A 25471-nucleotide genomic window follows, 5' to 3' on the forward strand; every position below is an offset into this window, starting at 1 on the left:
TAGAGAGGGGGTGACCTGTGAATTTCTTACAAATATTTCGTAGATGTTCCCCAATTCTGACATTTAGGGGACGTATCGTTCAACCTATATATAATTTATCACATGGACATGTGATACAATATATCACCCCCTTCGTGTCACAGGTGATGAAATCACGAATCTGAAACTCCATGGATTTATTCATAATAGAGAGTTGTTTCTTACTACCAAATTTTCTGCAAGATACACATTTTTTTGCAGGGAAAAAAAACCTTTTAATTGCTGTTGTAAATGAGAATTGGGGCCTGATTTAGATATTGAAATAAAAGGGGCTACCAGGTTGCCCAAATTGTTTGCCCTTCTAAAGACAAACCTAGGGCGGGCTTGTAGAACTTCCCATATGGTTTTATCATTCTTCAAAATACCCCAGTGTTTATTTACAATTTTTCTGAGAATTTGACTATTTGAATTATACTGAGTGATGATGGGAATCTCGTCTATACTGAAATTTTCTTTATTTTTTATTTTATGTCTGAGGAATTGTTCCCTCGGTATATTCCCAATATGTTCCCTGGTGGCTAGCAGGGATTGAGTATCATAACCTTTTTGACAGAATTTTTTAATTAGAGTTTCAGCCTCAGTTAAATAGTCCTGTGACTTGGAACAGTTTCTATGAGCCTGTATGAATTGGCTCTTTGGAATATTAAGAAGCCAACTTGGGAGATGACAGCTTTCTAACGAAATATAATTGTTTGAGTCAGTGGGTTTGTGAAATAGTTGTGTCTGAATACTGTTATCCTCAATAAAGATTTTTAAGTCTAAAAAGTTGATCTCCGTGAGACTAGTAGTTGCAGTGAATTTTAAAAAATAACAATTTTTATTCAATTCATCAATAAAATCAGTTAAAAGAGTAGGCCCACCAGACCAAATAAAAATAATATCGTCTATGAAGCGGTGCCAGAGTACCAGATTCGCGCGCAGCTTGCCCTCAGGAAAGATGGTTTCATGTTCCCACTTACCAACATACAGATTTGCATAACTGGGCGCGAATCTGGTACCCATAGCGGTCCCCCACTTCTGGGAGTAGTAGTTCGCTCCATAGTAAAAATAGTTGTGGGTGAGTATAAAATAAATACAATCGACAATAAAAGCAATTTGGTCGCTAGGAAAGCATTTAGCCTCTGACATAAAAAATTCCGCAGATTTGCAACCCTTTTCATGTTCAATAACTGTGTAAAGGGAAGTTATATCTAAAGTCCCTAAGATGAAATGATCTTTCCATTCTATAGTATTTAGAACCTGTAGAACGTGACTAGTGTCCTTCAAATAGGCTGGAAGAGCAGGGACTAGTTGCTGTAAGTGGTAGTCCACAAACTTAGAGAGGTTAGCTGTCAGGCCATCAATAGCCGATATTATTGGTCGGCCCGGGGGTTTGATCAAACTCTTATGAATCTTTGGGATGTAATAAAAATATGGTGTCCTAGGGTGAGTGGTGTTAATAAAGTCAAATTCCTCTTTTTTTATATACCCCTTATCGAAACCACGTTTGATGAGGACCTGCATTTCTGCAAGGTACCTTTCTGAAGGATCACTGGCCAATAATTCATAGGTCACGAAGTGTTCAAAATCACTATACTGCCCCCTTTGTCAGCCGGTCTTATTGTGATTCCATGATTTGTCTGGAGCCGTTTAATAGCTGAACGTTCTCTACTAGATAAATTATACTTAAATTTTCTGCATCTTTTGTCAGATATACTCCTAATATCCTGTATCACATTATTCTGAAATGCCTCAAAGGCTTCTGAGTATTCTTGAATCGGATTGAAATTGGATTTCTTCTTTAGACCGGTATGTTGATAAGGGTCTATAATTTCAAGCGGATTCGTGACATCGCTAGAAGTCACTCTTTTTTTCATATAAAAAATTTTTATGTGGCTAATCTCCTCATAAAAGTTTTGATACCTATAAAGGCCTGAAATTTATTAAAACCCACACTGGGTGCAAATTTGAGGCCTTTACTCAGTAAGCCTTTCTCGTTGTCATTTAAACTGTAGTCACTAAGATTAAAAAATTTTTGTTCTGAATGGCTTACTTGATCCTCTGGTGTTTGTTGTTTGTTCTTTTTTTTGGTAAATTTCCCGCCCCTACATCCCCTCTGCCGTATTTTCTTGGACCCACCTGAAAAAACGGCAAATGACTTTGTTTAGTTTTAGGTTTATTTTTTGTGAGAAGAGAACCCTCATTGAGGGCTGGGGGTAATTGATTGGGATTGTTATTAGAAGTAGAAGGATGATTCACTGTACTTACAAGAGGAGAAAATCTATTTTGGGTGGGAATAGCGGGTACCGGTGTGGATGCAGTTACCGCCGTCTCCCCGAGTAGTATATTCTCTACATTGGAGTCCCCACATTGTATATGGGCTGTTTCTTGTCCATTATTGACATTGATATCGTCCATACCAGAGGTTAAATGGATCGAAAATCTTTCACTAGAGGATAAAAGAGAAATATTTTCCTGTCCATGCACTTCATCGAGGGTCACCAATGGGTTAAATGGTCTGGAATAGACATGGCTTTCCTCAATATGAGAATCAGTACTACAATAAGTGGGTTGATGCCAGTGTGTCGAATGATGTTGATTACCTGGATCGTTCCCAAAATCTCTCCCAAATTTCTTTTTTTTCCTTTCTATGATCTCCTTTTCCTTTACATGTATCCTCCTCCGTATACTAGCAGAGAGATCTATTATATCAGGATGTTTTTCGTACACTTTTATAACTTCAAATAAGCTGGAGATTTCATCCCTAATCTTAATCAAGCCATCCTTTCTTTTTTTGATGATAAAGGATACTGCTTTTTTGGAAAAATCATGGAACATATTGTCCCATTCAGCTAAAGTGTCCCCATCACCAATATCCCCCGAAAGGGGTTTATATACAACAAGTCCCTTAGGGATGATATCCCTAGAAATGTACCTTTCCAATGTGGCAATCTCCCATAGATCCCTCATCTCTTTTATGAGAAGCTGTTCCAATGTTTTCAAAGATAATCTTAGTGACTACAGTTTAAATGACAACGAGAAAGGCTTACTGAGTAAAGGCCTCAAATTTGCACCCAGTGTGGGTTTTAATAAATTTCAGGCCTTTATAGGTATCAAAACTTTTATGAGGAGATTAGCCACATAAAAAATTTTTATATGAAAAAAAGAGTGACTTCTAGCGATGTCACGAATCCGCTTGAAATTATAGACCCTTATCAACATACCGGTCTAAAGAAGAAATCCAATTTCAATCCGATTCAAGAATACTCAGAAGCCTTTGAGGCATTTCAGAATAATGTGATACAGGATATTAGGAGTATATCTGACAAAAGATGCAGAAAATGTAAGTATAATTTATCTAGTAGAGAACGTTCAGCTATTAAACGGCTCCAGACAAATCATGCAATCACAATAAGACCGGCTGACAAAGGGGGCAGTATAGTGATTTTGAACACTTCTGACTATGAGGAAGAGTCTTTGAGGATACTGTCGGATTCACGCACCTATGAATTATTGGCCAGTGATCCTTCAGAAAGGTACCTTGCAGAAATGCAGGTCCTCATCAAACGTGGTTTCGATAAGGGGTATATAAAAAAAGAGGAATTTGACTTTATTAACACCACTCACCCTAGGACACCATATTTTTATTACATCCCAAAGATTCATAAGAGTTTGATCAAACCCCCGGGCCGACCAATAATATCGGCTATTGGTGGCCTGACAGCTAACCTCTCTAAGTTTGTGGACTACCACTTAGAATCATAGAATCATAGAATCGTAGAGTTGGAAGGGACCTCCTGGGCCATCTGGTCCAACCCCCTGCTCAAAGCAGGATTCACTAAATCATCCCAGTCAGATGTCTGTCCAGCCTCTGTTTGAAGACTTCCATTGAAGGAGAACTCACCACTTCTCGTGGCAGCCTGTTCCACTCATTGATCACTCTAACTGTCAAAAAGTTTTTTCTAATATCTAATCTGTGTCTCCTCCCATTCAGTTTCATCCCATTGCTTCTAGTCTTTCCTTGTGCAAATGAGAATAAAGTTGATCCTTCTACAATGTGACAGCCCTTTAGATATTTGTAGACAGCAATTAAGTCTCCTCTCAGTCTTCTCTTTGCAAACTAAACATTCCCAAATCCTGCAACCTTTCCTCATAAGACAGGGTTTGCAGACCGGTCACCATTCTGGTCGCTCTTTTCTGAACTTGCTCCAGTTTGTTGATGTCTTTTTTAAAATGTGGTGCCCAAAACTGGACACAATATTCCAGATGAGGTCTGACCAAAGAGGAGTAGAGGGAAATAATGACTTCACGTGATCTAGACTGTATGCTTCTGTTAATACATCCTAGAACTGCATTTGCCTTTTTTGCTGCTGCATCACACTGTTGACTCATATTCAGTCTGTGATCTATTAGTTTACCCAAGTCTTTTTCACATGTGCTGTCACTTAGCCCTATTCCTCCCATTCTATATATGCTTTTTTCATTTTTATTGCCGAGATGTAGTACTTTGCATTTCTCCCTGTTAAAAACCATTCTGTTAGTTGCTGCCCACTTCTCCAGTTTATTTAAATCTTTTTGAATCCTCTCTCTCTCTTCTCTAGTATTAGCTATCCCTCCTAGCTTTGTGTCATCAGCAAATTTAATCAGTTTACCCTCAATTCCTTCATCTAAATCGTTGATAAAGATGTTGAACAATACAGGGCCCAGGACAGAGCCCTGTGGTACCCCACTTGAGACATTCTTCCAACTGGATGTGCAGCCATTTACAACCACTCTTTGGGTCCGATCACTAAGCCAGCTATGAATCCACCTAACAGTTGCCTTGTCCATTCCATACTTAGTCATTTTTTCAATAAGGATTGTATGAGAGACTTTGTCAAATGCTTTGCTGAAGTCAAGATATACTATATCTACAGCATTTCCTTGATCCACCCAATCAGTGATACCGTCATAGAAGGAAATTAAGTTAGTCTGACATGACTTATTAGTTACAAACCCATGCTGACTCTGTTTGATCACTTCATTCTTATCCAGGTATTGACTTACATGTTGTTTAATAATTTGTTCAAAGATCTTTCCTGGTATAGAAGTCAGACTCACCGGCCTATAGTTGCCTGGGTCCACCTTCTTCCCCTTTTTGAAGATAGGAACAACATTTGCTCTTCTCCAGTCTTCTGGCACTTCTCCTGTTCTCCAAGAATTTTCAAAGATTATGGAGAGTGGTTCAGAAATTTCTTCTGCTATCTCCTTCAGTACTCTGGGGTGTAATTCATCTGGACCTGGAGACTTGAATTAATTTAGGTTAGCTAAGTGTTTCCTCACTATCTTTCTGTTTATAGATATCCTGGATTCTTCTATTCCCTTAATAGGACAGTGAATAACAGTTGGTGTTACATTTCCTTTCTGAGAGAAAACAGATGCAAAATAGGAATTTAAAAGTTCAGCCTTCTCAACATCCTGTCTTACCATTTCATCATTTTCATCCTGTAAAAATCCTATAGCATCTTTGACTTTTCTTTTACTTTTGACATATCCCCAAAATCCTTTATTATTGCTTTTGACATCTCTTGCAAGCCTCAATTCATTTTCAGCTTTAGCTAATCTGATTTGTGCCCTGCAGATTCTGCAGACAGCATTATATTCTTCTTTAGATATGCCTCCCTCTTTCCATTTTATAAACATTTTTTTCTTCCTTTTTAGCATGTGCTTAAGTTCTGTGTTCACCCATCCTGGTTTCCTTAAATGCTTCCTATTCTTCCCTCTTTTCGGAATTGTTAACAACTGTGCTTTGAGAATTTCATTTTTCAAGATTTCCCATCCTTCCTGGACATTTTTGTCTTTAAGGATATCCAGCCATTGGATCCCTCCAATTATCTTTCTGAATCCCTTAAAATCTGCCTTTCTGAAATCTAACCTTGACGTCTGAGTCTTCACAGGTCTTCCGCCTCTAGTTATCCAAAATTCTAAAATAGCATGGTCGCTACCTCCTAGGGTTCCAGCCACTTTTACCTCCTCAACCATTTCCTCCCTGTTTATAAGGATTAGATCCCAGCAGTTCCCCTTGTTTTCTCCCTTACCTTTTGGAAGATAAAGTTGTCAGCAAGAGAGGATAAGAATTTCCTTGACCTGTTAGTTTTGCCTGAGAGAGATTCCCAACAAATGTCTGGATAGTTGAAATCTCCCATGACAACTATGTCGTATTTTTGGAGAACGTGGCCATTTGATGCATAAAGAGTTCATCCATATCTTCAGCTTGCACAGGTGGCCTGTAGTAAATGCCTACAATGGTGTCCTTTCCATTGTTCTGTCCTTGTATTCTTACCCAAACAGTTTCCACAGAACTCCCAGTCTCTGAAGCTTCAATCTCTGTGCAGATATACGTGTTTCTAACATACAATGCGACACCCCCTCCTCGTTTATCAAGTCTGTTTCTTGCAAATAAGTTGTATCCTTCTAGTCTTGTATTCCAATCGTGTAGCGTCCCACCAAGTTTCAGTGATTCCAATGACATCATATTTCTTTTCCTGTGTTAGTAGTTCCAATTCTCCTTGTTTGTTGCCCATGCTTTGTGCATTAGTATAGAAACATTTTAGTTTGTGATTGGTTTCTCTTTCTCCAATATTTTTATTAATTAGATTCTTTCGTCTTTGTTCTTCCTTTCCACTTCTATTAGCAGAGTTCTCAATAGCATTTGTCAGGTGTATGGCTTTTTCTGGTCTTTTGCTTCCCTTCCCATGTTGTTCTAGTTTAAAGCTCTCCTTACAAGTGTAGCAAGGCGACTTCCAAATACATGCTTTCCTGTCTTCGTAAGGTGCACCCCATCTCTAGCAAGTAGTCCATCGTATAAGTAGTTCACTCCGTGATCCAGAAATCCAAATCGTTGCTGACGGCACCATCGACGTAGCCAGTTGTTCACCTGCAGAATCTTATTCCACCTCCTTGTTCCATGGCCATCCACTGGGAGGATGGAAGAGAAGACCACCTGCGCTCCCAGTTCTTTCACTTTCTTGCCTAAGTCTTCAAAGTCTCTGCAGATGGTTTCCAGGTCGTTTCTTGCGGTGTCATTTGTCCCCACATGTAGTAGCAGGAATGGGTAGTCATCTGTAGGTCTGAAGAGTCCTGATATCCTGTCAGACACATCTTTAATTTTTGCACCTGGAAGACAACACATTTCTCTTGAAGTTATATCCGGTCTGCAGATAGCGGCCTCAGTTCCTCTCAACAGGGAATCCCCCATGACCACCACTCTCCGTTTCTTCTTCACAACATTTTTCTTTCTCCATCCAGGAGGACTCTGAAGGCGTACAAGGTTGCTGTTTGTTGGCAAAGTCTTATCCTGATGTATTTCTTCATCATTTTCCTGCGTGAGAGCCTGGTACTGGTTTCTGAGCAGTATGGGTGCTGACTGCCTCCTGATCCTCCTGCTTCTCTGGGAGCAACTAGTCCCTGCTCTTCCAGCCTATTTGAAGGACACTACTCACGTTCTACAGGTTCTAAATACTATAGAATGGAAAGATCATTTCATCTTAGGGACTTTAGATATAACTTCCCTTTACACAGTTATTGAACATGAAAAGGGTTGCAAATCTGCGGAATTTTTTATGTCAGAGGCTAAATGCTTTCCTAGCGACCAAATTGCTTTTATTGTCGATTGGATTTATTTTATACTCACCCACAACTATTTTTACTATGGAGCGAACTACTACTCCCAGAAGTGGGGGACCGCTATGGGTACCAGATTCGCGCCCAGTTATGTAAATCTGTATGTTGGTAAGTGGGAACATGAAACCATCTTTCCTGAGGGCAAGCTGCGCGCAAATCTGGTACTCTGGCACCGCTTCATAGACGATATTATTTTTATTTGGTCTGGTGGGCCTACTCTTTTAACTGATTTTATTGATGAATTGAATAAAAATTGTTATTTTTTAAAATTCACTGCAACTACTAGTCTCACGGAGATCAACTTTTTAGACTTAAAAATCTTTATTGAGGATAACAGTATTCAGACACAACTATTTCACAAACCCACTGACTCAAACAATTATATTTCGTTAGAAAGCTGTCATCTCCCAAGTTGGCTTCTTAATATTCCAAAGAGCCAATTCATACAGGCTCATAGAAACTGTTCCAAGTCACAGGACTATTTAACTGAGGCTGAAACTCTAATTAAAAAATTCTGTCAAAAAGGTTATGATACTCAATCCCTGCTAGCCACCAGGGAACATATTGGGAATATACCGAGGGAACAATTCCTCAGACATAAAATAAAAAATAAAGAAAATTTCAGTATAGACGAGATTCCCATCATCACTCAGTATAATTCAAATAGTCAAATTCTCAGAAAAATTGTAAATAAACACTGGGGTATTTTGAAGAATGATAAAACCATATGGGAAGTTCTACCAGCCCGCCCTAGGTTTGTCTTTAGAAGGGCAAACAATTTGGGCAACCTGGTAGCCCCTTTTATTTCAATATCTAAATCAGGCCCCAATTCTCATTTACAACAGCAATTAAAAGGTTTTTTTCCCTGCAAAAAATGTGTATCTTGCAGAAAATTAGGTAGTAAGAAACAACTCTCTATTATGAATAAATCCATGGAGTTTCAGATTCGTGATTGCATCACCTGTGACACGAAGGGGGTGATATATTGTATCACATGTCCATGTGATAAATTATATATAGGTTGAACGATACGTCCCCTAAATGTCAGAATTGGGGAACATCTACGAAATATTTGTAAGAAATTCACAGGTCACCCCCTCTCTAACCATTACCTTACATATCATGGGAGCTCCCTAAGGGACACTAAGGTGACTGGGATTCAAATAGTTAAAAGAAGTATCAGGAAAGGTAACTTCATCCATCAGATGTCCAGGGTAGAAAGTAAATGGATATTTGAATTGAATACTCTGATCCCAAATGGTTTAAATAGCGAAATTGAGCTATTCGATTTTAATGTATAAACATAATGCTTTATCACTGGAGGCTATATAAGGGTTCCTCTTGTCCTAGGGGGCCATCCCTGAAGAAGGATTCAGTGAATTCCGCAACGCAGAATTCGGTAGGATTTGCCATTGCTTTTTGGCCCCATCAGCGCCTCAGAGCGCTTTTTTGCCTGTCACGTGACCTCCCACGTGACTGTGACGTCACGCAAGGTCCTTCAGCGTTTTCGGACCTTGCAGGCCTGCTTTTGCAAGCGGCGGCTGGCACTCTCACAGCCGGCCGATACACACCTCCAGCTGCACGCCAGTCACCGGCCGGGACGGCGGCATGCTAGGAGGTAGCACCCTTTAGCTCCAGTAACCTTTTATACATTTGTGTCGGGGAGTATCTTTGGGAAAGGACCTGGAAATCCATCTGTATTCTGAAGACTTTTCTCCCTGCCTCGCCAGTCTTTAGCTCCAGTAAAGGTAACAGATCTCTTCATGAGATATCTCTTTTTAACCAAGACACATTCAATTAGCGCAAGTTTATATAAGGTTTATTTATTATTATTAAATCCAGAAAGAAGCAGTCAAATGAGGGGAAAGGCCCAGGAGAGGCAGCAGACTGTGCTCAGTGCAGCAGCATGTCACAGGCAGGAGGTAAAATCCAGAAAAAAGCAATCAAATGAGGGGAAAGGCCCAGGAGAGGCAGCAGACTGTGCTCAGTGCAGCGGCATGTCACAAGCAGGAGGTAAAATCCAGAAAAAAGCAATCAAATGAGGGGAAAGGCCCAGGAGAGGCAGCAGACTGTGCTCAGTGCAGCAGCATGTCACAGGCAGGAGGTAAAATCCAGAAAAAAGCAATCAAATGAGGGGAAAGGCCCAGGAGAGGCAGCAGACTGTGCTCAGTGCAGCAGCATGTCACAGGCAGGAGGTAAAATCCAGAAAAAAGCAATCAAATGAGGGGAAAGGCCCAGGAGAGGCAGCAGACTGTGCTCAGTGCAGCAGCATGTCACAGGCAGGAGGTAAAATCCAGAAAAAAGCAATCAAATGAGGGGAAAGGCCCAGGAGAGGCAGCAGACTGTGCTCGGTGCAGCGGCATGTCACAGGCAGGAGGTAAAATCCAGAAAAAAGCAATCAAATGAGGGGAAAGGCCCAGGAGAGGCAGCAGACTGTGCTCAGTGCAGCAGCATGTCACAAGCAGGAGGTAAAATCCAGAAAAAAGCAATCAAATGAGGGGAAAGGCCCAGGAGAGGCAGCAGACTGTGCTCAGTGCAGCGGCATGTCACAGGCAGGAGGTAAATCCAGAAAGAAGCAATCAAATGAGAGGAAAGGCCCAGGAGAGGCAGCAGACTGTGCTCAGTGCAGCAGCATGTCACAGGCAGGAGCTAAAATCCAGAAAAAAGCAATCAAATGAGGAGAAAGGCCCAGGAGAGGCAGCAGACTGTGCTCAGTGCAGCAGCATGTCACAGGCAGGAGGTAAAATCCAGAAAAAAGCAATCAAATAAGGGGAAAGGCCCTGGAAAGGCAGCAGACTGTCCTCAGTGCAGCGGCATGTCACAAGCAGGAGGTAAAATCCAGAAAAAAGCAATCAAATGAGGGGAAAGGCCCAGGAGAGGCAGCAGACTGTGCACAGTGCAGCAGCATGTCACAGGCAGGAGGTAAATCCAGAAAGAAGCAATCAAATGAGGGGAAAGGCCCAGGAGAGGCAGCAGACTGTGCTCAGTGCAGCAGCATGTCACAGGCAGGAGGTAAATCCAGAAAAAAGCAATCAAATGAGGGGAAAGGCCCAGGAGAGGCAACACACTGTGCACAGTGCAGCGGCATGTCACAGGCAGGAGGTAAATCCAGAAAGAAGCAATCAAATGAGGGGAAAGGCCCAGGAGAGGCAGCAGACTGTGCTCAGTGCAGCGGCATGTCACAAGCAGGAGGTAAAATCCAGAAAAAAGCAATCAAATGAGGGGAAAGGCCCAGGAGAGGCAGCAGACTGTGCACAGTGCAGCAGCATGTCACAGGCAGGAGGTAAATCCAGAAAGAAGCAATCAAATGAGGGGAAAGGCCCAGGAGAGGCAGCAGACTGTGCTCAGTGCAGCAGCATGTCACAGGCAGGAGGTAAATCCAGAAAAAAGCAATCAAATGAGGGGAAAGGCCCAGGAGAGGCAACACACTGTGCACAGTGCAGCGGCATGTCACAGGCAGGAGGTAAATCCAGAAAGAAGCCATCAAATGAGGGGAAAGGCCCAGGAGAGGCAGCAGACTGTGCACAGTGCAGCAGCATGTCACAGGCAGGAGGAAAAATCCAGAAAGAAACAATCAAATGAGGGGAAAGGCCCAGGAGAGGCAGCAGAAACACAAGACGCATTAAAAAGTTGCAAAACTTCTCATTATCCCGATATTTAGACAAAGTTACTGTTTGAGAACAGAAATGGCTGTGAAGAGACAAATCACTTTATCCAGAGACTTATTTCTTCCCTCTGGCCGGGTGGATCATTCATCTTTTCATCTTTTCAGGTTGTTGGAGACAAAGTTTTAGAAGAGGAGATCAGTTTTCCGGTAAGAGATAAGTGATTACATTACGGATGTAGCAGAGCCGAGTCTGTTTGATATCTGGAGTGGTGTCCTAGAGGCAGAACAGAAGCCGCGTGATAAGCTGGGCTCTGCTACATCCACATTAATAGCACTAATAATGATAATTACTCATACATTCTTGGATTCTTTGCAGTTGACCTTCGGACATTTGGGACAGGTTGTGGATAAAAAGAAATCCATCACGCTCCAGGACATCAGTTCGGTAGGTGGACACTTTAGAACGGACATTTGCATTAATAGTCTAATTCTTGCACAATTACAATTTTCCTCCAGTAAAATGATGTTAAAAAAAAATCCTAATGCGGAATTATTCAAACATTTTTTTCCAAATTTGTCCTATTTGACGCCAATTTTTTTGCAATGTGGGTGGAGCTTACATGAAGGGGCGTGGCCTAATAATAAATTATGGTAGAAATGTACAACAGTCCATGACCCCAGTTCATTTCTGGGCGCACAGGCAGCTGAAAACTGAGACACATTCATCAAGAATTTGGGATCATTTTGGTTCTTTTTTCTTACTTAAAAATCATTTTTGCAGTTATAAGTTTAACTCTGTCTGCCTTCTATAGCCTGTGCGTTGCTGGATGCAGAAGTAGTTAACTAAGGCTCCATCAGTGAGCTCATTCTGACACGTAAGGGGAAAATTTGCAACTCTTATTTTATTTTTCTGACCTCCTCTCAGCTGATTTATGACCACAGATCACCTCAATCTTAAATGTGTAAGGAGACAAAAAGGCTGTAGAAGAAAAATGGTGCTTTTTAATCAGACTGAATCCGCACCGCTCGCGTATTCCCACCCCCCCGACCTCCAGCTTCTAGAACGTCTCCTGTGCCGTATGTGAATGTTTCTGATAAAAATATCAGTAAATTGAGGCTTTGGAATGAACGAAGTTGGAGAAATCGCAGATACCGAAGCTTTAATAGCTCCGACCATGAATGAAGTGACCCCCGGCAAATCTGCGAGCAGGGAGATAAGGAACAGGGAGGGGGGGGGGGCTGCACCGAGCCGGAGCCAAAAGGAACAGAAAGAAGATTCTGTATATAAAGAAGATATCAATAAGGGAATATAATAAGCAGTTATCATCTGCTCCATCCCAATAACACCTGCACTTATCTGATGAAAAGAGAGAAGACTCAGTGCATCCCCCAATAAAGGAGAAGAAGCGCAAAGACGGAAAATAAGAAGAAAGTTACCGGAATTCTCAAGTCTTATGATCACGACTTACTATAACTGAGCTATGGATGGAGACAAGGTGAGTATACCTGCTGATGCTGCCATATCACTGCGCCCTACAGCTTAGACAGCAATATACAGTGTCTAGTAAAAGTCTTCATATCCTGTGAAATTGTTCCACAATTTTTCACGTTACACCAACAAATCTTCAATGTATTTTATTGTGATTTTTTTTGTGACACCAACACAATGTAGCAAGTATTAGTGACGTGTAAATGAAATGATAAGGATTTTATAATTATTTAAAAATACAAATCTGAGAATTGTTCTGTGCATTTGTATTCAGCCCCCTGTAATCTGATGCCGCTAAAAAAAAAAATGTCCACATGACCAAACACCTCCAGAAGCCACAAAATTCTCATATTGCGTCCTCCTGGGTGTGATTTATTCTCAGTATAACTGCAGCTGCTCTGTGAAGGCCTCAGAGGTTTGTGCGAGAAATTTAGGGATCAAACTGCATCATGAAATCCAAGGAGCCCACCAGACATGTCAGGGATAAAGTTGTGAAGAAGAGTAAAGCAGGGTTAGGTCATAAAAAATAGCACAAGCTGTGAATATGTCACAGAGCACTGTGCAATCCATCATCAATAAATGGAAGGAGTATGACACAGTTGTAAACTACCAAGACATGGCCGTCTAACACCTGACATCCCAAGCAAGGAGAGCACTAATTAGAGAAGCCGAGAGGCCCATGGTCACTGGAGGAGCTGCAGAGATCCACAGTATAGGTGAGAGAATCTGCCCTTTGTGGGAGAGGGGCAAGAAGAAAGGCATTTTTGTAAGCCCTAAAAAAGTCCCATTTGCAGTTTTCAAAAAGCCATATAGGGGACACAGCGATCATGTGGAGGAAGGGGCTGTGGTCAGATGCCCCCTGTGCACAATAATATCACCGCTATGATCTGTTTTTCTGCAGCGTTCTGCCCCCAGCAATGTTTCACTATGTCCTGTCCTGTGTTTCACAGTCGGAGACTTTCCATTAGGTGAGGCGGTTTTGGCCTCTTTAGACTGATTTACAAATTACCTCGTTAATTATGAGGATGGTGCAGGAATCGCTCCCGGCTGTGAGACGTTCAGGACGCGCTAATTAGCTGACGATTTTGTATTGTCAAGATTTTTATAGAACTGTCACCACGGAAGCTTCAATTATCGCTACGTCCATGCTGTTCATTTCAGTATCATTATCCTGTACCCCGAGTGTCAGCGTCATTATCCTGTACCCCGAGTGTCAGTGTCATTATCCTGTACCCCCAGTGTCAGTGCCATTATCCTGTACCCCCAGTGTCAGTGCCATTCTCCTGCACCCTGAGTGTCAGTGCCATTATCCTGTACCCCCAGTGTCAGTGTCATTATCCTGTACCCCCAGTGTCAGTGCCATTCTCCTGCACCCTGAGTGTCAGTGTCATTATCCTGTACCCCCAGTGTCAGTGTCATTATCCTGTACCCCCAGTGTCAGTGCCATTCTCCTGCACCCTGAGTGTCAGTGTCATTATCCTGTACCCCCAGTGTCAGTGTCATTATCCTGTACCCCGAGTGTCAGCGTCATTATCCTGTACCCCGAGTGTCAGTGTCATTATCCTGTACCCCCAGTGTCAGTGCCATTATCCTGTACCCCCAGTGTCAGTGCCATTCTCCTGCACCCTGAGTGTCAGTGCCATTATCCTGTACCCCCAGTGTCAGTGTCATTATCCTGTACCCCCAGTGTCAGTGCCATTCTCCTGCACCCTGAGTGTCAGTGTCATTATCCTGTACCCCTAGTGTCAGTGTCATTATCCTGTACCCCCAGTGTCAGTGTCATTATCCTGTACCCAGAGTGTCAGTGTCATTATCCTGTACCCCGAGTGTCAGTGTCATTATCCTGTACCCCCAGTGTCAGTGCCATTATCCTGTACCCCCAGTGTCAGTGTCATTATCCTGTACCCCCAGTGTCAGTGTCATTATCCTGTACCCCCAGTGTCAGTGTCATTATCCTGTACCCTGAGTGTCAGTGTCATTATCCTGTACCCCGAGTGTCAGTGTCATTATCCTGTACCCCAGTGTCAGTGCCAATATCCTGTACCCCGAGTGTCAGTGTCATTATCCTGTACCCCCAGTGTCAGTGTCATTATCCTGTACCCCCAGTGTCAGTGCCATTCTCCTGCACCCTGAGTGTCAGTGCCATTATCCTGTACCCCTAGTGTCAGTGTCATTATCCTGTACCCCCAGTGTCAGTGTCATTATCCTGTACCCCGAGTGTCAGTGTCATTATCCTGTACCCCGAGTGTCAGAGTCATTATCCTGTACCCCCAGTGTCAGTGCCATTATCCTGTACCCCCAGTGTCAGTGTCATTATCCTGTACCCCCAGTGTCAGTGTCATTATCCTGTACCCCCAGTGTCAGTGTCATTATCCTGTACCCCGAGTGTCAGTGTCATTATCCTGTACCCCGAGTGTCAGTGTCATTATCCTGTACCCCAGTGTCAGTGCCAATATCCTGTACCCCGAGTGTCAGTGTCATTATCCAGTACCCCGAGTGTCAGTGTCATTATCCTGTACCCCCAGTGTCAGCGTCGTTATCCTGTACCACGAGTGTCAGTGTCATTAACCTGTACCCCAAGTGTCAGTGCCATTATCCTGTACCCCCAGTGTCAGTGCCATTATCCTGTACCCCCAGTGTCAGTGCCATTATCCTGTACCCCCAGTGTCAGTGTCATTATCCTGTACCCCGAGTGTCAGTGTCATTATCCTGTACCCCGAGTGTCAGTGTCATTATCCTGTACCCCCAGTGTCAGTGCCATTATCCTGTACCCCCAGTGTCAGTGTCATTATCCTGTACCCCCAGTGTCAGTGTCATTATCCTGTACCCCGAGTGTCAGTGTCATTATCCTGTACCCCGAGTGTCAGTGTCATTATCCTGTACCCCAGTGTCAGTGCCAATATCCTGTACCCCGAGTGTCAGCGTCATTATCCTGTACCCCGAGTGTCAGCGTCATTATCCTGTACCCCCAGTGTCAGCGTCGTTATCCTGTACCCTGAGTGTCAGTGTCATTATCCTGTACCCCAGTGTCAGTGCCAGTATCCTGTACCCCCAGTGTCAGTGCCATTCTCCTGCACCCTGAGTGTCAGTGCCATTATCCTGTACCCCCAGTGTCAGTGTCATTATCATGTACCCCCAGTGTCAGTGTCATTATCCTGTACCCCGAGTGTCAGTGTCATTATCCTGTACCCCGAGTGTCAGTGTCATTATCCTGTACCCCCAGTGTCAGTGCCATTATCCTGTACCCCCAGTGTCAGTGTCATTATCCTGTACCCCCAGTGTCAGGGTCATTATCCTGCACCCCGAGTGTCAGGGTCATTATCCTGCACCCCGAGTGTCAGGGTCATTATCCTGTACCCCGAGTGTCAGGGTCATTATCCTGTACCCCGAGTGTCAGGGTCATTATCCTGCACCCCGAATGTCAGGGTCATTATCCTGCACCCCGAGTGTCAGGGTCATTATCCTGCACCCCGAGTGTCAGTGTCATTATCCTGCATCCCGAGTGTCAGGGTCATTATCCTGCACCCCGAGTGTCAGTGTCATTATCCTGCATCCCGAGTGTCAGGGTCATTATCCTGCACCCCGAGTGTCAGGGTCATTATCCTGTACGCCGAGTGTCAGGGTCAATATCCTGCACCCCGAGTGTCAGGGTCATTATCCTGTACCCCGAGTGTCAGGGTCATTATCCTGTACCCCGAGTGTCAGGGTCAATATCCTGCACCCCGAGTGTCAGGGTCATTATCCTGTACCCCGAGTGTCAGGGTCATTATCCTGCACCCCGAGTGTCAGGGTCATTATCCTGTACCCCGAGTGTCAGGGTCATTATCCTGCATCCCGAGTGTCAGGGTCATTTTCCTGTACCCCGAGTGTCAGGGTCATTATCCTGTACCCCGAGTGTCAGGGTCATTATCCTGCACCCCGAGTGTCAGGGTCATTATCCTGCACCCCGAGTGTCAGTGTCATTATCCTGCATCCTGAGTGTCAGTGTCATTATCCCGTACCCCGAGTGTCAGTGTCATTATCCTGTACCCCGAGTGTCAGTGTCATTATCCTGTACCCCCAGTGTCAGTGTCATTATCCTGTACCCCGAGTGTCAGTGTCATTATCCTGTACCCCGAGTGTCAGTGTCATTATCCTGTACCCCCAGTGTCAGTGTCATTATCCTGTACCCCCAGTGTCAGGGTCATTATCCTGCACCCCGAGTGTCAGGGTCATTATCCTGCACCCCGAGTGTCAGTGTCATTATCCTGTACCGCGAGTGTCAGTGTCATTATCCTGCACCCCGAGTGTCAGTGTCATTATCCTGCATCCCGAGTGTCAGGGTCATTATCCTGCACCCCGAGTGTCAGGGTCATTATCCTGCACCCCGAGTGTCAGGGTCATTATCCTGTACGCCGAGTGTCAGGGTCAATATCCTGCACCCTGAGTGTCAGGGTCATTATCCTGTACCCCGAGTGTCAGGGTCATTATCCTGTACCCCGAGTGTCAGCGCCATTATCCTGTACCCCCAGTGTCAGTGCCATTCCGTGCAGGTTCTTGCAGTCCTGTGTGCCAGTGTTGAGCCTCTTTTTTGTGACTGACTGCATACATTTCTATGATTGTTGTCACTTCTCTTCCAGGAGGAGCACAAGCAGCTGAATAACATGTTGGGCTTCGAGGTTCGTTCGATGCTTTGTGTCCCAGTGATTAGTCGGGCAATGTCACAGGTGGTCGCCCTCGCCTGTGCATTCAACAAACAGGGGGGAAAGTAAGTAAGGAGCCCCCCGTCCTGTGTGTCCTGTGCATCGCCATGATCGTCTCAATGCTGCATGTCAGACTTAAAGCCTTCCACTAATGGGGCCGACTTAAAGCCTACCACTTATATATGCTCTCCCATACTTCTGTTTACCAGTAAGTGTTTATCTCAGCCACACTGCTCAGTGCTATTTAATTTTTCTTATGCTGCTGCTTTTTAGGGGGTGTTTCTCTCACCAGTGCTGGATTCACAGCTACACTGCACAGTACTGCTATATAATGTCCCCATGCTGCAGATGCTTTCTCCTGAGTATTTATCTCACCTAAGTGATTAGTTCACAGTTACACTGTATTTTTTCCCTCCATGCTTCTGCTTTCTAGTAAGTGTTTTATCTCATCCCAGTGTTGGATTTACAGCTATGCTGTTGAACAGAGCTGTATAAATTTAACCTTGCTGCTACTTTCTAATAAGCGTTTTATCAAGCCAAAGGGCTGGATTCACAGCTACACTGCTCTTTACTGCTATATAATATCCTCCATTCTTATGCAGCTTTCCTATTTATCTCACCCTAGTGATGAGGTCACATCTACACTGTTCAATACTGCTGTATAACATCCTCCATGCTCATGCCGCCTTCCTATAATAGTCTTATTTAATGCTAGTGCTGGATTCACAGCTACACTGTTTGATATTGCTGCATAACATGCATCATGCTCATGCAGCTTTCCTATATCTGTCTTATAGCATACTAGTTCTGGATTCACAGCTGCACTGTTCGATAATGCTATATAATATCCTCCATGCTTATGCAGCTTTCCTATAAGTGTCTTATCTCACTCTAGTGCTGGATTCACAGTTATACTGTTCAGTACTTCTGTATTACACCCTCCATGCTGCAGCTGAACAGCTGGCTATATACAGGAAAGCAGGAATCCCTCTCTGCTTGCACTGTGTATGGGAGATATCATAGCAGCTAGTTTCCACCCACTAGCTCAGAGGCAACTGGAAATCAGAGATCACATCTGCAGAAAACTGCTGAATAAAGTAAGATAGAGGTCACATGGCAGCCAGAAATAGTGTTATTCCTCATGTACACACAGGACAGCCTATTTGGGAAAGTTACCTAAAACGTGCTGGGGGGTGGTATATTGGGATAAGTCTCCTGCGTAGACCTAGATCATCTCCTTGGTCTGTGACTTGTGGTGTCCTCCTGAGTCTCAGTAGATGAGATCATGACTCCGCTCTGTCACCGGCGCTGATTGGGAATTTGCATGTGTCTAATCCCGGAGGATCGCCGAAGTTGTGAGGAGTGATTCTAGGGTTTGGGGGGCGAGCTCTGCTCCTGGCTGCGGAGAGGTCTCGAGTCTCCATCAAACGCAGACGTCTAGTCGCTGACTGATATAATTAGGGGAAGAGTGGAGACTCAGACCTGGCGTCTCGGGCTGATTTTCCGCACACACGGATCTGGTTTATGGCGGTGGGTGGATTTACACTGGATTATGCTCCAACCTCAGCTCCTCACTCGTGATGGATCCGAGGTGTCACGGAGGTGACGCTTCGCTCATTCTTAAAGAGCAAAATCCACACTTTTCCCGACAGCCGCTGTCTTCTGTAATTTACAGCCTCACTGATTCCTCCTATATATATGGGTGACAGTCGGGTGACAACCAGCACGGCCCGCTGTCATAGGTCTTGTCACCCCACATATATCTGGGTGACAACCAGCGCGGCCCGCTGTCATAGGTTTTGTCACCCCACATATATCTGGGTGACAGGTGGGTGACAACCAGCGCGGCCCGCTGTCATAGGTTTTGTCACCCCACATATATCTGGGTGACAGGTGGGTGACAACCAGCGCGGCCCGCTGCCATAGGACGTGTCACCCCACATATATCTGGGTGACAGTCGGGTGACAACCAGCACGGCCCGCTGTCATAGGTCTTGTCACCCCACATATATCTGGGTGACAACCAGCGCGGCCCGCTGCCATAGAGCTTGTCACCCCACATATATCTGGGTGACAGTCGGGTGACAACCAGCACGGCCCGCTGCCATAGGGCTTGTCACCCCACATATATCTGGGTGACAGGTGGGTGACAACCAGCACGGCCCGCTGCCATAGGACTTGTCACCCCACATATATCTGGATGACAGGTGGGTGACAACCAGCACGGCCCGCTGTCATAGGTTTTGTCACCCCACATATATCTGGGTGACAGGTGGGTGACAACCAGCACGGCCTGCTGCCATAGGGCTTGTCACCCCACATATATCTGGGTGACAACCAGCGCGGCCCGCTGCCATAGAGCTTGTCACCCCACATATATCTGGGTGACAGTCGGGTGACAACCAGCACGGCCCGCTGCCATAGGACTTGTCACCCCACATATATCTCGGTGACAACCAGCGCGGCCCGCTGCCATAGAGCTTGTCACCCCACATATATCTGGGTGACAGTCGGGTGACAACCTGCACGGCCCGCTGCCATAGGGCTTGTCACCCCACATATATCTGGGTGACAGGTGGGTGACAACCAGCACGGCCCGCTGCCATAGGGCTTGTCACCCCACATATATCTGGGTGACAGTCGGGTGACAACCAGCGCGGCCCACTGCCATAGGGCTTGTCACCCCACATATATCTGGGTGACAGGTGGGTGACAACCAGCACGGCCCGCTGTCATAGGTCTTGTCACCCCACATATATCTGGGTGACGGGTGACAACCACCACGGCCCGCTGTCATAGGACTTGTCACCCCACATATATCTGGGTGACAGGTGGGTGACAACCAGCACGGCCCACTGCCATAGGACTTGTCACCCCACATATATCTGGGTGACAGGTGGGTGACAACCAGCACGGCCCGCTGTCATAGGACTTGTCACCCCACAGATATCTGGGTGACAGGTGGGTGACAACCAGCACGGCCCGCTGCCATAGGGCTTGTCACCCCACAGATATCTGGGTGACAGGTGGGTGACAACCAGCGCGGCCCACTGCCATAGGACTTGTCACCCCACATATATCTGGGTGACAACCAGCACGGCCCGCTGCCATAGGACTTGTCACCCCACATATATCTGGGTGACAACCAGCGCGGCCCGCTGCCATAGGACGTGTCACCCCACATATATCTGGGTGACAGGTGGGTGACAACCAGCACGGCCCGCTGCCATAGGGCTTGTCACCCCACATATATCTGGGTGACAGGTGGGTGACAACCAGCGCGGCCCACTGCCATAGGACTTGTCACCCCACATATATCTGGGTGACAACCAGCACGGCCCGCTGCCATAGGACTTGTCACCCCACATATATCTGGGTGACAGGTGGGTGACAACCAGCATGGCCCGCTGCCATAGGGCTTGTCACCCCACATATATCTGGGTGACAGTCGGGTGACAACCAGCATGGCCCGCTGTCATAGGACTTGTCACCCCACATATATCTGGGTGACAGGTGGGTGACAACCAGCACGGCCCGCTGTCATAGGACTTGTCACCCCACATATATCTGGGTGACAGGTGGGTGACAACCAGCGCGGCCCACTGCCATAGGACTTGTCACCCCACATATATCTGGGTGACAACCAGCACGGCCCGCTGCCATAGGACTTGTCACCCCACATATATCTGGGTGACAGGTGGGTGACAACCAGCACGGCCCGCTGCCATAGGGCTTGTCACCCCACATATATCTGGGTGACAGTCGGGTGACAACCAGCATGGCCCGCTGTCATAGGTCTTGTCACCCCACATGTATCTGGGTGACAGTCCGGTGACAACCAGCGCGGCCCGCTGCCATAGGGTTTGTCACCCCACATATATCTGGGTGACAGTCGGGTGACAACCAGCACGACCAGCTGCCATAGGGCTTGTCACCCCACATATATCTGGGTGACAGGTGGGTGACAACCAGCATGGCCTGCTGCCATAGGACTTGTCACCCCACATATATCTGGGTGACAGGTGGGTGACAACCAGCACGACCCGCTGCCATAGGGCTTGTCACCCCACATATATCTGGGTGACAGTCGGGTGACAACCAGCGTGGCCCGCTGCCATAGGGCTTGTCACCCCACATATATCTGGATGACAGTCCAGTGACAACCAGCATGGCCCGCTGCCATAGGACGTGTCACCCCACATATATCTGGGTGACAAGTGGGTGACAACCAGCACGACCCGCTGCCATAGGACTTGTCACCCCACATATATCTGGGTGACAGGTGGGTGACAACCAGCACGGCCCGCTGCCATAGGGCTTGTCACCCCACATGTATCTGGGTGACAGGTGGGTGACAACCAGCACGGCCCGCTGCCATAGGACTTGTCACCCCACATATATCTGGGTGACAGGTGGGTGACAACCAGCGCGGCCCGCTGCCATAGGACGTGTCACCCCACATATATCTGGGTGACAGGTGGGTGACAACCAGCACGGCCCGCTGCCATAGGGCTTGTCACCCCACATATATCTGGGTGACAGGTGGGTGACAACCAGCGCGGCCCACTGCCATTGGACTTGTCACCCCCACATATATCTGGGTGACAACCAGCACGGCCCGCTGCCATAGGACTTGTCACCCCACATATATCTGGGTGACAGGTGGGTGACAACCAGCACGGCCCGCTGCCATAGGGCTTGTCACCCCACATATATCTGGGTGACAGTCGGGTGACAACCAGCATGGCCCGCTGTCATAGGACTTGTCACCCCACATATATCTGGGTGACAGGTGGGTGACAACCAGCGCGGCCCGCTGCCATAGGGCTTGTCACCCCACATATATCTGCGTGACAGGTGGGTGACAACCAGCGCGGCCCGCTGCCATAGGACTTGTCACCCCACATATATCTGGGTGACAGGTGGGTGACAACCAGCATGGCCCGCTGTCATAGGACTTGTCACCCCACATATATCTGGGTGACAGGTGGGTGACAACCAGCGCGGCCCGCTGCCATAGGGCTTGTCACACCACATATATCTGCGTGACAGGTGGGTGACAACCAGCGCGGCCCGCTGCCATAGGACTTGTCACCCCACATATATCTGGGTGACAGGTGGGTGACAACCAGCACGACCCGCTGCCATAGGGCTTGTCACCCCACATATATCTGGGTGACAGGTGGGTGACAACCAGCGTGGCCCGCTGCCATAGGGCTTGTCACCCCACATATATCTGGGTGACAGTCGGGTGACAACCAGCGCGGCCCACTGCCATAGGGCTTGTCACCCCACATATATCTGGGTGACAGGTGGGTGACAACCAGCGCGGCCCACTGCCATAGGGCTTGTCACCCCACATATATCTGGGTGACAGGTGGGTGACAACCAGCGCGGCCCGCTGCCATAGGGTTTGTCACCCCACATATATCTGGGTGACAGTCGGGTGACAACCAGCATGGCCCGTTGCCATAGGACTTGTCACCTCACATATATCTGGGTGACAACCAGCACGGCCCGCTGCCATAGGACGTGTCACCCCACATATATCTGGGTGACAGGTGGGTGACAACCAGCACGGCCCGCTGCCATAGGGCTTGTCACCCCACATATATCTGGGTGACAGGTGGGTGACAACCAGCGCGGCCCACTGCCATAGGACTTGTCACCCCACATATATCTGGGTGACAACCAGCACGGCCCGCTGCCATAGGACTTGTCACCCCACATATATCTGGGTGACAGGTGGGTGACAACCAGCACGGCCCGCTGCCATAGGGCTTGTCACCCCACATATATCTGGGTGACAGTCGGGTGACAACCAGCATGGCCCGCTGTCATAGGACTTGTCACCCCACATATATCTGGGTGACAGGTGGGTGACAACCAGCACGGCCCGCTGTCATAGGACTTGTCACCCCACATATATCTGGGTGACAGGTGGGTGACAACCAGCGCGGCCCACTGCCATAGGACTTGTCACCCCACATATATCTGGGTGACAACCAGCACGGCCCGCTGCCATAGGACTTGTCACCCCACATATATCTGGGTGACAGGTGGGTGACAACCAGCACGGCCCGCTGCCATAGGGTTTGTCACCCCACATATATCTGGGTGACAGTCGGGTGACAACCAGCACGACCCGCTGCCATAGGGCTTGTCACCCCACATATATCTGGGTGACAGGTGGGTGACAACCAGCATGGCCCGCTGCCATAGGACTTGTCACCCCACATATATCTGGGTGACAGGTGGGTGACAACCAGCACGACCCGCTGCCATAGGGCTTGTCACCCCACATATATCTGGGTGACAGTCGGGTGACAACCAGCGTGGCCCGCTGCCATAGGGCTTGTCACCCCACATATATCTGGATGACAGTCCGGTGACAACCAGCATGGCCCGCTGCCATAGGACGTGTCACCCCACATATATCTGGGTGACAGGTGGGTGACAACCAGCACGGCCCGCTGCCATAGGACTTGTCACCCCACATATATCTGGGTGACAGGTGGGTGACAACCAGCACGGCCCGCTGCCATAGGGCTTGTCACCCCACATGTATCTGGGTGACAGGTGGGTGACAACCAGCACGGCCCGCTGCCATAGGACTTGTCACCCCACATATATCTGGGTGACAGGTGGGTGACAACCAGCGCGGCCCGCTGCCATAGGACGTGTCACCCCATATATATCTGGGTGACAGGTGGGTGACAACCAGCACGGCCCGCTGCCATAGGGCTTGTCACCCCACATATATCTGGGTGACAGGTGGGTGACAACCAGCGCGGCCCACTGCCATAGGACTTGTCACCCCCACATATATCTGGGTGACAACCAGCACGGCCCGCTGCCATAGGACTTGTCACCCCACATATATCTGGGTGACAGGTGGGTGACAACCAGCACGGCCCGCTGCCATAGGGCTTGTCACCCCACATATATCTGGGTGACAGTCGGGTGACAACCAGCATGGCCCGCTGTCATAGGACTTGTCACCCCACATATATCTGGGTGACAGGTGGGTGACAACCAGCACGGCCCGCTGCCATAGGGCTTGTCACCCCACATATATCTGCGTGACAGGTGGGTGACAACCAGCGCAGCCCGCTGCCATAGGACTTGTCACCCCACATATATCTGGGTGACAGGTGGGTGACAACCAGCATGGCCCGCTGTCATAGGACTTGTCACCCCACATATATCTGGGTGACAGGTGGGTGACAACCAGCGCGGCCTGCTGCCATAGGGCTTGTCACCCCACATATATCTGGGTGACAGTCGGGTGACAACCAGCGTGGCCCGCTGCCATAGGGCTTGTCACCCCACATATATCTGGATGACAGTCCGGTGACAACCAGCATGGCCCGCTGCCATAGGACGTGTTACCCCACATATATCTGGGTGACAGGTGGGTGACAACCAGCACGGCCCGCTGCCATAGGACTTGTCACCCCACATATATCTGGGTGACAGGTGGGTGACAACCAGCACGGCCCGCTGCCATAGGGCTTGTCACCCCACATGTATCTGGGTGACAGGTGGGTGACAACCAGCGCGGCCCGCTGCCATAGGACGTGTCACCCCACATATATCTGGGTGACAGGTGGGTGACAACCAGCACGGCCCGCTGCCATAGGGCTTGTCACCCCACATATATCTGGGTGACAGGTGGGTGACAACCAGCGCGGCCCACTGCCATAGGACTTGTCACCCCCACATATATCTGGGTGACAACCAGCACGGCCCGCTGCCATAGGACTTGTCACCCCACATATATCTGGGTGACAGGTGGGTGACAACCAGCACGGCCCGCTGCCATAGGGCTTGTCACCCCACATATATCTGGGTGACAGTCGGGTGACAACCAGCATGGCCCGCTGTCATAGGACTTGTCACCCCACATATATCTGGGTGACAGGTGGGTGACAACCAGCGCGGCCCGCTGCCATAGGGCTTGTCACCCCACATATATCTGCGTGACAGGTGGGTGACAACCAGCGCGGCCCG

General features: G+C 47.5%; 1 protein-coding gene across 4 annotated transcripts in view; it reads left to right on the plus strand.

Annotated features, from left to right (window-relative positions):
• The window catches only part of PDE2A (phosphodiesterase 2A), an 806220-nt gene that overhangs the window by 655322 nt on the left and 125427 nt on the right, over nucleotides 1–25471 (plus strand). For all 4 annotated transcript variants that reach the window (XR_012220656.1, XM_073548493.1, XM_073548490.1 and 1 more), the window contains 3 exons: nucleotides 11453–11494; nucleotides 11664–11732; nucleotides 17396–17523. Coding sequence is in view for 3 of the 4 variants with exons in the window: in XM_073548493.1 (XP_073404594.1) it covers nucleotides 11453–11494; nucleotides 11664–11732; nucleotides 17396–17523 (239 nt within the window). In the remaining variant the exon portion in view is untranslated. The remainder of the gene's footprint in view (nucleotides 1–11452; nucleotides 11495–11663; nucleotides 11733–17395; nucleotides 17524–25471) is intronic.

Source organism: Dendrobates tinctorius, unplaced genomic scaffold, assembly GCF_039654945.1.
Source record: "Dendrobates tinctorius isolate UK_male_01 unplaced genomic scaffold, ASM3965494v1 ptg000157l, whole genome shotgun sequence".
Taxonomy (NCBI): Eukaryota; Metazoa; Chordata; class Amphibia; order Anura; family Dendrobatidae; genus Dendrobates; species Dendrobates tinctorius.